Source organism: Rhinoderma darwinii, chromosome 1, assembly GCF_050947455.1.
Source record: "Rhinoderma darwinii isolate aRhiDar2 chromosome 1, aRhiDar2.hap1, whole genome shotgun sequence".
In the NCBI taxonomy this organism is placed as follows: Eukaryota; Metazoa; Chordata; class Amphibia; order Anura; family Rhinodermatidae; genus Rhinoderma; species Rhinoderma darwinii.
The window spans coordinates 612,089,150-612,102,561 of NC_134687.1; the positions used below are offsets into that span (position 1 = coordinate 612,089,150).

General features: G+C 44.3%; 1 protein-coding gene across 5 annotated transcripts in view; it reads right to left on the bottom strand.

The window, feature by feature from the left end:
- Window positions 1-11,877, bottom strand: part of C1H18orf54 (chromosome 1 C18orf54 homolog) — a 36,504-nt gene extending 24,627 nt beyond the window's left edge. For 2 of the 5 annotated variants that reach the window (XM_075854987.1, XM_075854986.1), the window contains exons 1-5: window positions 11,671-11,877; window positions 8,443-8,698; window positions 6,543-7,253; window positions 6,299-6,437; window positions 5,567-5,678 (exon numbers count right to left, since the gene is read on the bottom strand). In XM_075854987.1, coding sequence (XP_075711102.1) covers window positions 5,567-5,678; window positions 6,299-6,437; window positions 6,543-7,253; window positions 8,443-8,674 — 1,194 coding nt within the window. In that variant the 5' untranslated portion in view covers window positions 8,675-8,698; window positions 11,671-11,877. Of the gene's footprint in view, window positions 1-5,566; window positions 5,679-6,298; window positions 6,438-6,542; window positions 7,254-8,442; window positions 8,699-11,353; window positions 11,414-11,670 lie in introns of those variants that run through there. The other 3 variants (XM_075854985.1, XM_075854983.1, XM_075854984.1) reach the window with 3 other exon arrangements.
- Between the last annotated feature and the right edge of the window lie 1,535 nt (window positions 11,878-13,412).

Genomic DNA, 13,412 nt, shown 5'->3' on the forward strand with positions numbered 1-13,412 from the left:
CATAGACTGCTGTTTGGACACACGGCAGGGCTTAGAAGTGAAGGAACCCCATTTGGCTTTTGGAGCTCAAATTTAGCAGGAATGGTTTGCGGATGCCATGTCGCATTTGCAAAGCCCCTGAGGGCACAAAACAGTGGAAACCCCCAACAAGTGACCCCATTTTGGAAACTACACCCCTTGAGGAAATTATCTAGGGGTATAGTGAGCATTTTGACCCCACAAATTTTTTGCAGAAATTATTGGAAGTAGGATGTGAAAATGAAAATCTACATTTTTCCCAATAAAACGTAGGTTTAGCTCATTTTTTTTCATTTCCACAAGGACTAAAAGAGAAAAAGCACCACAACATTTGTAGAGCAGTTTGTCCCGAGTAAAACAGTACCCCACATTTGATCATAGACTGCTGTTTGGACACACGGCAGGGCTTAGAAGGGAAGGAACCCCATTTGGCTTTTGGAGCTCAAATTTAGCAGGAATGGTTTGCGGATGCCATGTCGCATTTGCAAAGCCCCTGAGGGCACAAAACAGTGGAAACCCCCCACAAGTGACCCCATTTTGGAAACTACACCCCTTGAGGAAATTATCTAGGGGTATAGTGAGCATTTTGACCCCACAAATTTTTTGCAGAAATTATTGGAAGTAGGATGTGAAAATGAAAATCTACATTTTTCCCAATAAAACGTAGGTTTAGCTCATTTTTTTTCATTTCCACAAGGACTAAAAGAGAAAAAGCACCACAACATTTGTAGAGCAGTTTGTCCCGAGTAAAACAGTACCCCACATTTGATCATAGACTGCTGTTTGGACACACGGCAGGGCTTAGAAGGGAAGGAACCCCATTTGGCTTTTGGAGCTCAAATTTAGCAGGAATGGTTTGCGGATGCCATGTCGCATTTGCAAAGCCCCTGAGGGCACAAAACAGTGGAAACCCCCCACAAGTGACCCCATTTTGGAAACTACACCCCTTGAGGAAATTATCTAGGGGTATAGTGAGCATTTTGACCCCACAAATTTTTTGCAGAAATTATTGGAAGTAGGATGTGAAAATGAAAATCTACATTTTTCCCAATAAAACGTAGGTTTAGCTCATTTTTTTTCATTTCCACAAGGACTAAAAGAGAAAAAGCACCACAACATTTGTAGAGCAGTTTGTCCCGAGTAAAACAGTACCCCACATTTGATCATAGACTGCTGTTTGGACACACGGCAGGGCTTAGAAGGGAAGGAACCCCATTTGGCTTTTGGAGCTCAAATTTAGCAGGAATGGTTTGCGGATGCCATGTCGCATTTGCAAAGCCCCTGAGGGCACAAAACAGTGGAAACCCCCCACAAGTGACCCCATTTTGGAAACTACACCCCTTGAGGAAATTATCTAGGGGTATAGTGAGCATTTTGACCCCACAAATTTTTTGCAGAAATTATTGGAAGTAGGATGTGAAAATGAAAATCTACATTTTTCCCAATAAAACGTAGGTTTAGCTCATTTTTTTTCATTCCCACAAGGACTAAAGGAGAAAAAGCACCACAACATTTGTAGAGCAGTTTATCCTGAGTAAAACAGTACCCCACATGTGGTCATAAACGGCTGTTTGGACACACGGCAGGGCTCAGAAGGGAAAGAACACCATTTGGAGTTCAAATGTAACTGGAATGGTTTGCGGTGGCCATGTCGCATTTGCAAAGCCCCTGAGGGGTCAAAACAGTGGAAACCCCCCACAAGTGACCCCATTTTGGAAACTACACCCCTTGAGTAAATTATCTAGGGGTATAGTGAGCATTTAAAAAAATGTTTCAATTAAAATCCATGGATGTGTGATAAACTTTGAAGCACTCTTTTATGCACAGGCCAGGTTTGTCGGGACAGGTTTCACAATGATAAGTTGTGTCTCGTCTTCTCCCTCTGTTGTAACACACTTTACACCTTTTTTGGCTCCTTCCCTTTTTACCAGTGGGGGGGATTTCGCCAGGAAAGTGTTGCCCTGGTACAATACGTGGACCATCGCTTCTAGAAGTACTGGGGCTCTCCCCTTCCTGGTCCCCAAATACAAGGGCCTTGATAACCGCTTCTTGAAACTGAAGGAATGTCCCTGTCCGGCCTGCACATCGGTATAGCACGTAAGCGTTATACAATGCCATCTGTACCACGTGCACGGCCAGCTTTTTGTACCACGTCTTTGTTTTACGCATGGCACTGTACGGCTTCAGTACTTGATCAGAGAGATCAACACCTCCCATGTACTTATTGTAGCCGAGGATGCAGTCTGGCTTGGGGGTCATTGTGGTGCTACCTCGGACAGGGACAGGGGTGATGCCACTACCGTGTATTGTGGTCAACATAAGGACGTCCCTCTTGTCCTTATACTTGACCAGCAACAAGTTATCGCTGTGTAGTGCCCTGCTTTCTCCTTTTCTTAGGGGTTGCCCAATCAGATTTTTAGAGAGGCCTCTCTGATTTTTGCGCACGGTGCCGCATGCTACAGTACTTCTGGTGGAGAGGCATTTAAATAGTGGGATGCTGGTATAGAAGTTATCCACGTAAAGGTGATAACCCTGGTCCAGCAGTGGGTGCATCAAGTCCCACACTATTTTTCCACTAACTCCCAGGACAGGGGGGCATTCTGGAGGTTCTATCCTGGTGTCCTTCCCTTCATAAACCCGAAACCTGTAGGTGTACCCTGAGCTGCTCTCGCACAGCTTGTACATTTTAATTCCATACCTCGCCCTCTTGCTTGGCAGGTATTGGCGGAATTTTAGTCTCCCCTTAAAATGTACAAGGGACTCGTCTATTGCTATGTTCTTTTCGGGGGTGTACACTTCCTGAAATTTGGTGCAGAAATAATCAATCATTGGCCTGATTTTGAATAGGCGGTCGTATGTGGGGTCATCACGGGGCGGGCACTGTGCATTATCATTATAATGCAAAAATTTCAGAATAATTTCAAATCGTGCCCGGGTCATTGCCATGTGGTATAATGGGGTGCTGTATAAAATGTCCGCACTCCAGTATTGCCTAATCTCTGGTTTTTTTACTAGGCCCATATGTAGGACAAGGCCCCAAAATTTCATCATCTCCGCTGCCTCTATGGGGGTCCACCTAGCAAATGATGACGTGGGGTTTTGGGCTAAAAATTGTTGGGCATATAAATTTGTTTGGGCCGCCATTACATTAACAAAATCCTCAGTGAAAAACAGATTGAAATAGTGAATTTCTGCGAGGCCTACAGTCTCAAATAGAATTCCAGAGCTCCCTGTGAAATCTGGAATGTGAGGCTCATAATTATCAGGGGGTGGGTTCCACAGGGTATCGCTCATTTGGGGGGTTGCCTCAGCTGATGTCCTGGGGCGTCTTTGCGGGGGTTCCTCATCACTGGATGAGGATGATGAGGTCAAGATGAATGGGGCAATTTCCTCTTCTCCCTCGCTGGCCGATTCAGTGTCAGAGGCCAGGATGGCGTATGCCTCCTCAGCGGAGTAGAGCCTTTGAGATGATTGGGCCATTTTTATTAGGGGGGTATGTAGTGCTTCAACACGTGTAATACTCTTTATAGAGGTGGTTTTGTATGTTGTGCTTTTACACGTGTAATATGAAATTTATAGGAAAAAAAAAAGAAAAAGAAGAGAAGAATAAGAAAAATTTAGGAGAAAGAAATTTATTGAACGTTCAATATAGAACTGTAAAAAAAACTGAGCTACAACTGTGTCGCTACGCTATCAGAAATTTAGTGAACAAATTTCAGTTAAAAAAAACTGAATGTATGTCACTAAATGGACGCTGACTATAAGATGTAAATTTATACTAAAACTGTCGCTACGCTATCAAAAATTTAGTGAACAAACTTCAGTTAAAAAAAACTGAATGTTCGTCACTAAACGGACGCTGACTATAACGCTATAAATTTATACTAACTGTCGCTACGCTATCAAAAATTTAGTGAACGAACTTCAGTTAAAAAAAAACTGAATGTCCGTCACTAAATGGACGCTGACTATAAGATGTAAATTTATACTAAAACTGTCGCTACGCTATCAAAAATTTAGTGAACAAACTTCAGTTAAAAAAACTGAATGTTCGTCACTAAACGGACGCTGACTATAACGCTATAAATTTATACTAACTGTCGCTACGCTATCAAAAATTTAGTGAACGAACTTCAGTTAAAAAAACCTGAATGTTCGTCACTAAACGGACACTGACTATAACGCTATAAATTTATACTAACTGTCGCTACGCTATCAAAAATTTAGTGAACGAACTTCAGTTAAAAAAAACTGAATGTCCGTCACTAAACGGACGCTGACTATAACGCTATAAATTTATACTAACTGTCGCTACGCTATCAAAAATTTAGTGAACGAACTAAATGTCCGTCACTAAATGGACGCTAACTATAAGAAGTCAATTTATTCAAACTGTATAAAAAAATATATAGCTAGAACTTCTGCTATATATCTTTTTTTACAAAACGGACGTCAGTAAACGTCCGCTACTCTAATGCTAGTCTTTTTTTTTTACAGTTTTATAAAATGAAGAAAAAAAGGCCAAAAAAAAACCTGCGTAAACAAATTACCACTGAGGCTGATTATTAGACTCAGCACTCAGTAGCCGCAGGGCGCACGCAAAAAAAAGGTGCAGTAATAAAAAAGGCCAAAAAATAAAAAAAATTACCACGGATGCTGATCAGTGATGGCGGTCACTGATCAGCACTCAGTGGCCGCAGGGCGCACACAGGGAGGTGCAAAATACAAAAAAAAAGGAAGTCCTGTGCCAAAAATTGGCGGTCAGTGATGGCGGTCACTGATCCGCACTCGGCGGCCGCAGGACGTAAAAAGGGAAAGATGGGGAGGGTGGGATGGGGGGGGGAGGGTACAGGGATAAGAAGTTTAGGAAAAAAAACAAGTGCTGCTGCTAAAAAAAAAAAAAAATCAGCAGCAGCACAGTTGATGATGATGACGGTTCACTCTTCTGCAGGAAGCAGTCGGATGAAGACGTCACAGCAGGATCGCAGCACAGAAGGCCTCAGATTCGGTAAGTTGGCTTCACAGACGGTCACACCAGCTCTGCTCACCGTTCCTAACCGGAATGAGGTGGGCAGGGCTGGTGTAGGGTGTTTCAAACACCCGCCATGGCTGCGATTGGTCGGTCGGTGCTGACCGACCAACCATAGCGATCTGGGGGCTGGCATCACCGCCATTTTTTACATGGAACATGGTAGTCATTGGTGCTGTCCTAGACAGCACCAATCACCACCATATCACTGTGCCCTGTGGCACAGTGATTGGCAAAAGCCGCAAACAGCCGCAATTGGCCGGTCTGAATTGAACGGCCAATGGCGGCGATCGCCGATGCGGGGGGGAGGCGACACCCCCCTGGGCATCGTGTACAGATGTCCTGCTGTTATGAACAGCAGCCATCTTTACTTTAAAACTTTTATTTTTGATACGGTAACCCCTTCTGCATTTGACGTACATGTACGGCAAGATGCGGGAAGTCAATGCTTTCCATGACGTACATGTACGGCAAATGTCGGGAAGGGGTTAAGAAGACTTTCCACAACACGAAGCTTACTGTATTCTCCAGCTGGGCAGAATCTTTAAGGAAATCTTCCACAAGGTTTGATTTAAAAGCCTTGACACCTCGATCTTCCTCATCTTCACACAGGACATGAACAGGAGACTTGCTGAAAAAAAAAAAAAATTAGGATATTCCTATGAATCATTGCTGTAGCGGCCCATGTCCTATGTATCAGGGCATCCCCAGGGTCATCGGTGGGGGGGGGGGGGGGGGATGACAATTAGGCATATCAGAATTCAACATATGTTTGAGTAAAGGCCCTATTAGACGGAGCGATTATCGTACAAATTTTTGTGTTATCATTCGAATGCAGGAGATAATCGCTACGTGTAATAGCGTGCAGCGATCAAACGACAAATTGTTACGTTTCGGTGGATCGGTCACATCTACCTAGTGATAGATTATCGTTCGTCACCGCCACATCCTCTTGTCTATTCAGAAAGCTTCCAGTCGTTACCAGTTCAGGGATGAGGTCTGGGTGAACGAGCAACGATCGCAGAAACGACTGAACAGCGAAGATCTTTAGAAATTGTTACGTGTAATCTTTTGAACGCAAACGACTCGCTAAACCATCACCCGTTCATGAGAGAGTATCTTCCCGTCCAATAGGACTCTTAGAAGTGTCTGGCAGCGGCCGGTCTCCCTCTACCCCATCATACACAGCCTCTTTGCAATCAGCCTCTTATCCAATATTGGATAAGTGGCAAGACAGTTAAAGTATCTTACTACGAATATGGGACATTTTCCCACGAGCGCTCGGCCTCCAGGACGTCTTCAGTTTGGAGGCTTTGGTTATTATGTGGAAGCTGTGACAAGTCTTTCTTACTGCCGCCCCTTGTTTGCTCCGACTTCTGCCCAGGATGACCTAGAAATTAAGGAATAAAACAAGTTACGATAAATTTTGCCTAACAAAACAGGATAGGAAGGAGGAAATATCTGCTGCCAGGAAGAGCAGTGGGGTGATACTTACTTTTCGCAGGCGTATGTAAATGCTCCATGATATCCAAATCAGACTGGGCAGAATGCTTTCTACTGTCCATGAAGTTGCTGCCGGAATTAACCATTTTGTAACCTACTTGTGAATGGTCCGAAGAGCCCAGTGACGAGGAGCCGGACAGGTAATTGGGTATTTTTGTGATTGGACCATCTCTATGACTAGTCCTTGTAGTGTGGCTATCTAGATCATCCAGGAGTCTGTGGTCCCTTAACCAGACTGGATAATTGACATCTGGAATACTGGTGATCCCAGACACCCCCAGGTCAGACTTCTGACTGGTCAACCAGCGTGGGTAACTCTTATAGAGCAGAGAATTCAGATTATTGTAAAGTCCGGAATCGTTTTCTCGGTCTATTTCTCGCAATAAACGATCAAGTTGATGTTTTTCTTTCCGCTTCTGAAGATCCTGGGAGCGGAGTCTGTGGTTTCGGATATCCAGAGCAGTGATAGTCCCTCTGAGTGATGAAGGGGTTAAAGGAGAGGTCAGAGCCGTGACATTGGGAGACAATCCGTATTGTTTTTTCAGGTTTTTCCTACGTTTCCGCTCAGAAGCTTGAGAGAAGGGGAGTGAGCCGTCCGATGGGAAGCTCAGGAGATCATCTGTGGTCAAGCTAAGCAGGTCGGGATCACGAGCGACGGATCTGCTGCTGGTCAGGGGCTGTCTGTGCCGAACTAAGGGATATGCTACAAATGGGGGAAAAACAAACACTGCTGTCATATTATGGAACATTTCCACCAGATAATCACTACCAAATACCAGTCCTTGAGTCGTGCTCAAGTTCGGCCATGACATTTGTATCCTTTTTCCTTTTTCCTTCCCGCCTTCCAAAAGCCATCACTTTTTTTATTTTTTGAAGTCGATATATTCGTAGGAGGGCTTGTTATTTGCGGGACGAGTTGTAGTTTTTTACGTCACCATTTAATGTACCATGTAATATACTGGGAAAAATTATTTGTGGGGTGAAATAGGCAAAAAAAAGTGAGATTCCAAATCTATATCGGTTTTTTTACCACTTTTACAAAAAAAAAAAAAAAAAAAATGAAAAAAAATTGTTGCCATATTCGGGAGGGGCTGATGTCTTTTGGTACCGTTTTGGGGGGACTTTTTGATCACATTTTATTCAATTTTTGGGGGAGAAAATGTGACCAAAAAAAAAAAACAACATTTCTGCCGTTATTCATTTTTTTTTTTACATTGTTCACCGTACGGTAAAATAACGTTATTAAAGAATATTCCAAACTTTTACGGACGCGGGAATAATAATTATGTTTTTTTATTTTCTTACATTACTTTTAGGGGAAAAACAAGAAAGGGAATTATTTCCTTTTCTTTGTACATTAAAAAAAATAAATAATGTATTTAAATCTGTTTTATTTTTTATTAGTCCCCCTTGAGGACTTGAACCAGCGATCGTGAGATCGCTTGTACAATATATTGCAATACTAATATTTTACAGTACATTGTGTTTTTTGTACCGGCTCCTATCAGGGGGCTTTATAGGAGCACAAAGATGGCAGACCTGGGTGCCTTCACTAGGCTTAGCTGTCATGTTCGCTACGGAATCTAAGTGATTAAACGGGCGGATTTGGAGTTCTCCCATTCCACCTGTTCCAGTGAGGTGTTGCGCGCTCCATACTTTCGCTCGTCGGCTGTCACATACATATACATGACATGTCGCCAATGGGTTAAAACCACGGACAGGCGAAGGCAATAACATTGATTAACTGGTTACAATGGCATCTGACAATGGATGGGATATTTTAAACTGGGTGATAGTCAATCCAATGCCCTACAGCTTCAGATTTAATAAACGACCTCTACCGGGATACGGTGTATACTATGTACTGGAGACATCCTCATTATATCACGTACCTCTTCTGGCAGGAGTAGTGGACGGGCGGATGGTGATCTTTCCGCTGCTGTCCGCTTCATAGTCCACAATGTAATCCTCCAGGGCTTTAGACGCAGAGTTATACAGCCTGTCCTTGTACTGTATAGAGGCCGCAGGTCGGGCAGCTTCGGTACGACTACTGCGACCCAGGCTGCAGCTCGCCAGGAGTGACGAGATGGAGACCGAGGAATCCGGAGAGCTGGATCTGGCCATTTCTCTAGGAACACGTCAGCATGGCTGTTAAATAACGTTATATGTGAGAAAACTGATGTGAAGTAAAAGGCCCAGGGCCAACATCTTTGGGGGCAGTCAATGCCCTTCCTGACTTAACCCCCTCCCCCACTTATTTAGGATTATCAGTATTGAAGTGTACCGCCACTTGTGATCTGCCACCGAGCCTGGAGAGAAGCTCCTGCACGCTGGGCGGTACAGTTGCCGTGGCAACCATTAGACGCCTGGTGAGTATTGTGCACGGGTCCGATCCGAAACAAAGGGTTATTCGATCTAAGACATTTACGCCATAAACGTCTAATAGATGGGGGTCCCAGGTCTGGGACTCGCGCCTATCACCAGAATGAGGGTCACCCAAGCCCTGTTCCACCTGGTGAGATGGCGGCCGCATTCAGGTGTAAAATCAATGGAAAGGTGGCCACGCAAGCAGGCTGAGCGGTTTCCAGATCTCCTATAGGAACCAATGGAGAGAGCGCAGCCTCTTCTTCATTGATTCTTGGTTAAAATGCAGCAGGTGCCTTACCAGGCTGGACGGGCGACCACTTGTCTTAGGTGGGGATAACCCTTTAATAGGACCCGTGCACAATACTGTCCGAGAGTCATGCGGCACCTGTACGGCCCAGCATGCAAGAGTGTCTCTCCATGGGTAAAGCGGAGATAGACTTTAAAGAGGCTCTGTCACCACATTATAAGTGCCCCATCTCCTACATAAGGAGATCGGCGCTATAATGTAGGGGACAGCAGTGCTTTTTATTTAAAAAAAAAAAGATTTTTACCACGTTATTAGCTTTATGCTAATTAGTTTCTTAATGGACAACCGGCCGTGTTTTTACTATTGACCAAGTGGGCGTTGTGGAGAGAAGTGTATGACGCTGACCAATCAGCATCAAACACTTCTCTCCATTCATTTCCTCAGCGCATAGGGATCCTGGTAGATCCTTATGTGCTGTCTTAGGGTATGTGCACACACACTAATTACGTCCGTAATTGACGGACGTATTTCGGCCGCAAGTACCGGACCGAACACAGTGCAAGGAGCCGGGCTGCTAGCATCATAGTTATGTACGATGCTAGGAGTCCCTGCCTCTCTGCAGGACAACTGTCCCGTACTGTAATCATGTTTTCAGTACGGGACAGTAGTTCCATGGAGAGGCAGGGACTCCTAGCATCGTACATAACTATGATGCTAGGAGCCCGGCTCCCTGCACTGTGTTCGGTCCACTACTTGCGGCCGAAATACGTCCGTCAATTACGGACGTAATTAGTGTGTGTGCACATACCCTTATACTGACACATTAACAATACTGAAGTGTTTAGACAGTGAATAGACATTCCTTCCAGCCAGGATGCGATGTCTATTCACAATCCTGATACTTCGGTAATGTTTCTGTGGTACTTACAGCAGAGCAAGCGTAATCTCACGAGATCTTGCTGTAAATGACAGGTTATAGGGAGATTACGCTTGCTCTGCTGTAAGTACCACAGAAACATTACCGAAGTATCAGGATTGTGAATAGACATCGCATCCTGGCTGGAAGGAATGTCTATTCACTGTCAAGACACTTCAGTAACGTTAATGTGTCAGTATAAGACAGCACATAAGGATCTAGCAGGAGCCCTATGCACTGAGTAAATGAATGGAAAGGAGTGCAGGAGGCTGATTGGTCAGCGTCATACACTCCTCTGTACAACGCCCACTTGGTCTAAAGTAAAACACGCCCAGTTGTCCATTACGAAACTCATTAGCATAAATCTAAAATCGCTAATAAAGTGGTAAAAATAGATCGTTTTTCTAAATAAAAAGCACAACTGTCACCTACATTATACGCCCATCTCCTTATGTAGGATATAGGGCACTTATAGTGTGGTGACAGAGCCTCTTTAAGCCTCATGCCCTACTCTGTGTACCAAGATATGGTTCTGCCAAGCAGCATTACAGGTGTTTTCCCCTATATGCATTGCTCGAGAAAACCTCTGTAATTCGGCTACCAATGGGAGACAATTTTATTCTGTATATAAAAAAAAAAAAAAAAAGGACACCCAGAGGTGCAGCACCGACCCGTCCTGGGCGTCGTATTATGGCGTTGTACAATGTGGGGGGCTCTAACAAGCCCGATGTATGAGCAATAAGGTCTAAGAGAAATTCGCAGAAAAAAAACGCACAACATTTAGTATTCCAAATAACGAATACCATATGCAGTGAAGTTCCGTTAATCTGGAGCCAATGGACTATCAGATATTCTGGATTATCAGACAGTGATAGAAAAGTTTATAAAACTATCCGAAAAGATCCCACCAGGATATGAAATTTCAACCCCAAAGACCCCACTAACACAGGGCTGTCCAGGTGCCTGGTACTGCAAGGATTACGCGGTGCCCACTCAGGTCAATGGGCGACAGTGTGATATATAGTTGTGCCACGTCTTGGGGGGGGACGAACCGTTCTTTGTAGCGGCCCAGGGATCTGGCCGCGGTCTGAAACGCTAAGAACCCCTCCGCAAAGTGTCCATATACCTTATAAGGATATATAAATAGGGGTTGTCCTGAGTGGAGGTGCCCTTAAAGGGGACACATTCCACCTGTGCAGTTCCCATAGACACTTTCATATATTGAATAGAAAACGTAGTGCGAGAATTGGGAATTATACAATTAGTCACTTACTAATAAACACCCTGAGAATGTGAACTCTCTATAAGCGATGGCTAACCGCTGAAACAATGCGAGAATCTCAGCTGTGAGCTGCTGACCAATCACAGGACGCTAAAATAGCGCCAACAGCCAATTAAAACGTACTTACAAACATTTAGCCAATCAGGACGTACACGAACTGGCATCCAATTAGAGTTAAGCAGTAATAACAGACAGGCCGTTAGCCAATCAGATACGCTAGCTGAGTGAAGCCAGCGTATCAGAGAGCTGGCTGTAACGCTTTTAAAGTTTATTCAGTTTCCTGTCAGTTAGACTCGGGGCCCCGTTACCTGAATAATAAACGGCATTTAGTGTGGCGTCTCCACGTTATTCATCTTCTATCGCAGCGCAGCACCGGACAGTTCATCCGCCGCCTCTAAACCACACTAGAAGAGCCTCTATATCCCCCCGCCGCCTCGTAGTCACAGCGCAACCTGGAAACGCGGTACTCTTCCACAGAGTAGTCCCAGCGTGACTGGCGGAGGGATATAAGAAAATCAAGTTCCTAGCGGGGAAATTGTGCACAGATCTGCTGATGCGATGTCAGTTGACCAATGTGTTTTCATATAATATAGTCCATCCAACATAGCATAATATACAGGGATATACACTGTGAAGTTGAGCCATGTATCTAATTCTATCATGTGTGATACCGTCTGCTTAGGTGATGTATCTAATCCTGTCATCTGTGATACTGTCTGCTGAATTCAATCCTATCATGTGTGATACTGTCTATTGAGGTGATATATCTAAATCTGTCATCTGTGATACTGTCTGCTGAGCCATGTAGCTAAACCTATCATGTGATAGTGTCTGCTGAGCCAATGTATCTAAGCCTACTATGTGTGATACTGTCTGCTGAGCCAATGTATCTAAGCCTACTATGTGTGATACTGTCTGCTGAGCCAATGTATCTAAGCCTACTATGTGTGATACTGTCTACTGAGCGATGTATCTAAACCTGCCATGTGTGATACAGTCTGCTGAGATGATGTATCTAAAGCTGTCATGTGTGATACTGTCTGCGTAGACAATGTATCTAAAGCTGTCGTGTGATATTGTGCGTAGACAATGTATCTAAAGCTGTCATGTGTGATACTGTCTGGTGATCTAAGTTTGGGTCAGTAGATCTGTGGGGTGACTGACACGTATCCTACAATAAGTCCGTCTGACAGTGAAGTGGCTCCTCTCTACTGCACGTTCGGGTTGGACAAGCAGACATGTTTATTTCTGGGGGAGCAGAAAATCAGCCGTCTTGAAATCCAACAAGACCAAACCTCCGACAGCAGACGTTGGCGGACAGTCAGGCGGCGCCCATACACCTTCATGTTCCGGACGATCCTGCTGAAAGTGTATTTGTCCTATCCAGATGCACACAATACTACATTCCCCATCATGCAATGCGGCATACTTGCCTACATCTTCTGGGATACTCCAGATTTGGCACACTACAGTATACATGGCAGGAATTTAGAAATACATTAAAAAAGAACTCCATCCACAAGTGTAGGTCACACTCCCATAACAGGCAATATATCTCCATTAAAGGGTAACTAAACGTTCAACAAGCTTCTTTCATGTCATAGTGACCTGTCAGAAATTTTGATCGCTGAGGGTCTGACCCCTACCGATCTCTAAAACGAAGAGGCAGAGGTGCTCATGTGAGCGCTGAGCTGTTTGTTTTATGTTTGGCTTTTGTTGGAAAGTCGAGCAGTTGGTGTACGGACTCAATAGAAAGTCTATGTGCCTGTACACCGCTACATCGGCTTTCCGAAAAAAGCAGATCGGAAGCTAAGCGGGTCCGCACTCACACGAGCGCTTCTGCAGCTTTGTTTTAGTGATCGGTAGGGGTCTCCGTGCTCAGACCCCCACCGATCAACACTCATGACATGTCAGAAGTTTGTTGAACGTTTACTTATCCTTTAACAATTAGTTTTTTCCTTGTAAAATATGGAAAAAACAATATAGATTTGGTATCGGCGTAATCATATTGACCAGCAGAATAAAACTAACATGTAGTTTTACCACACGG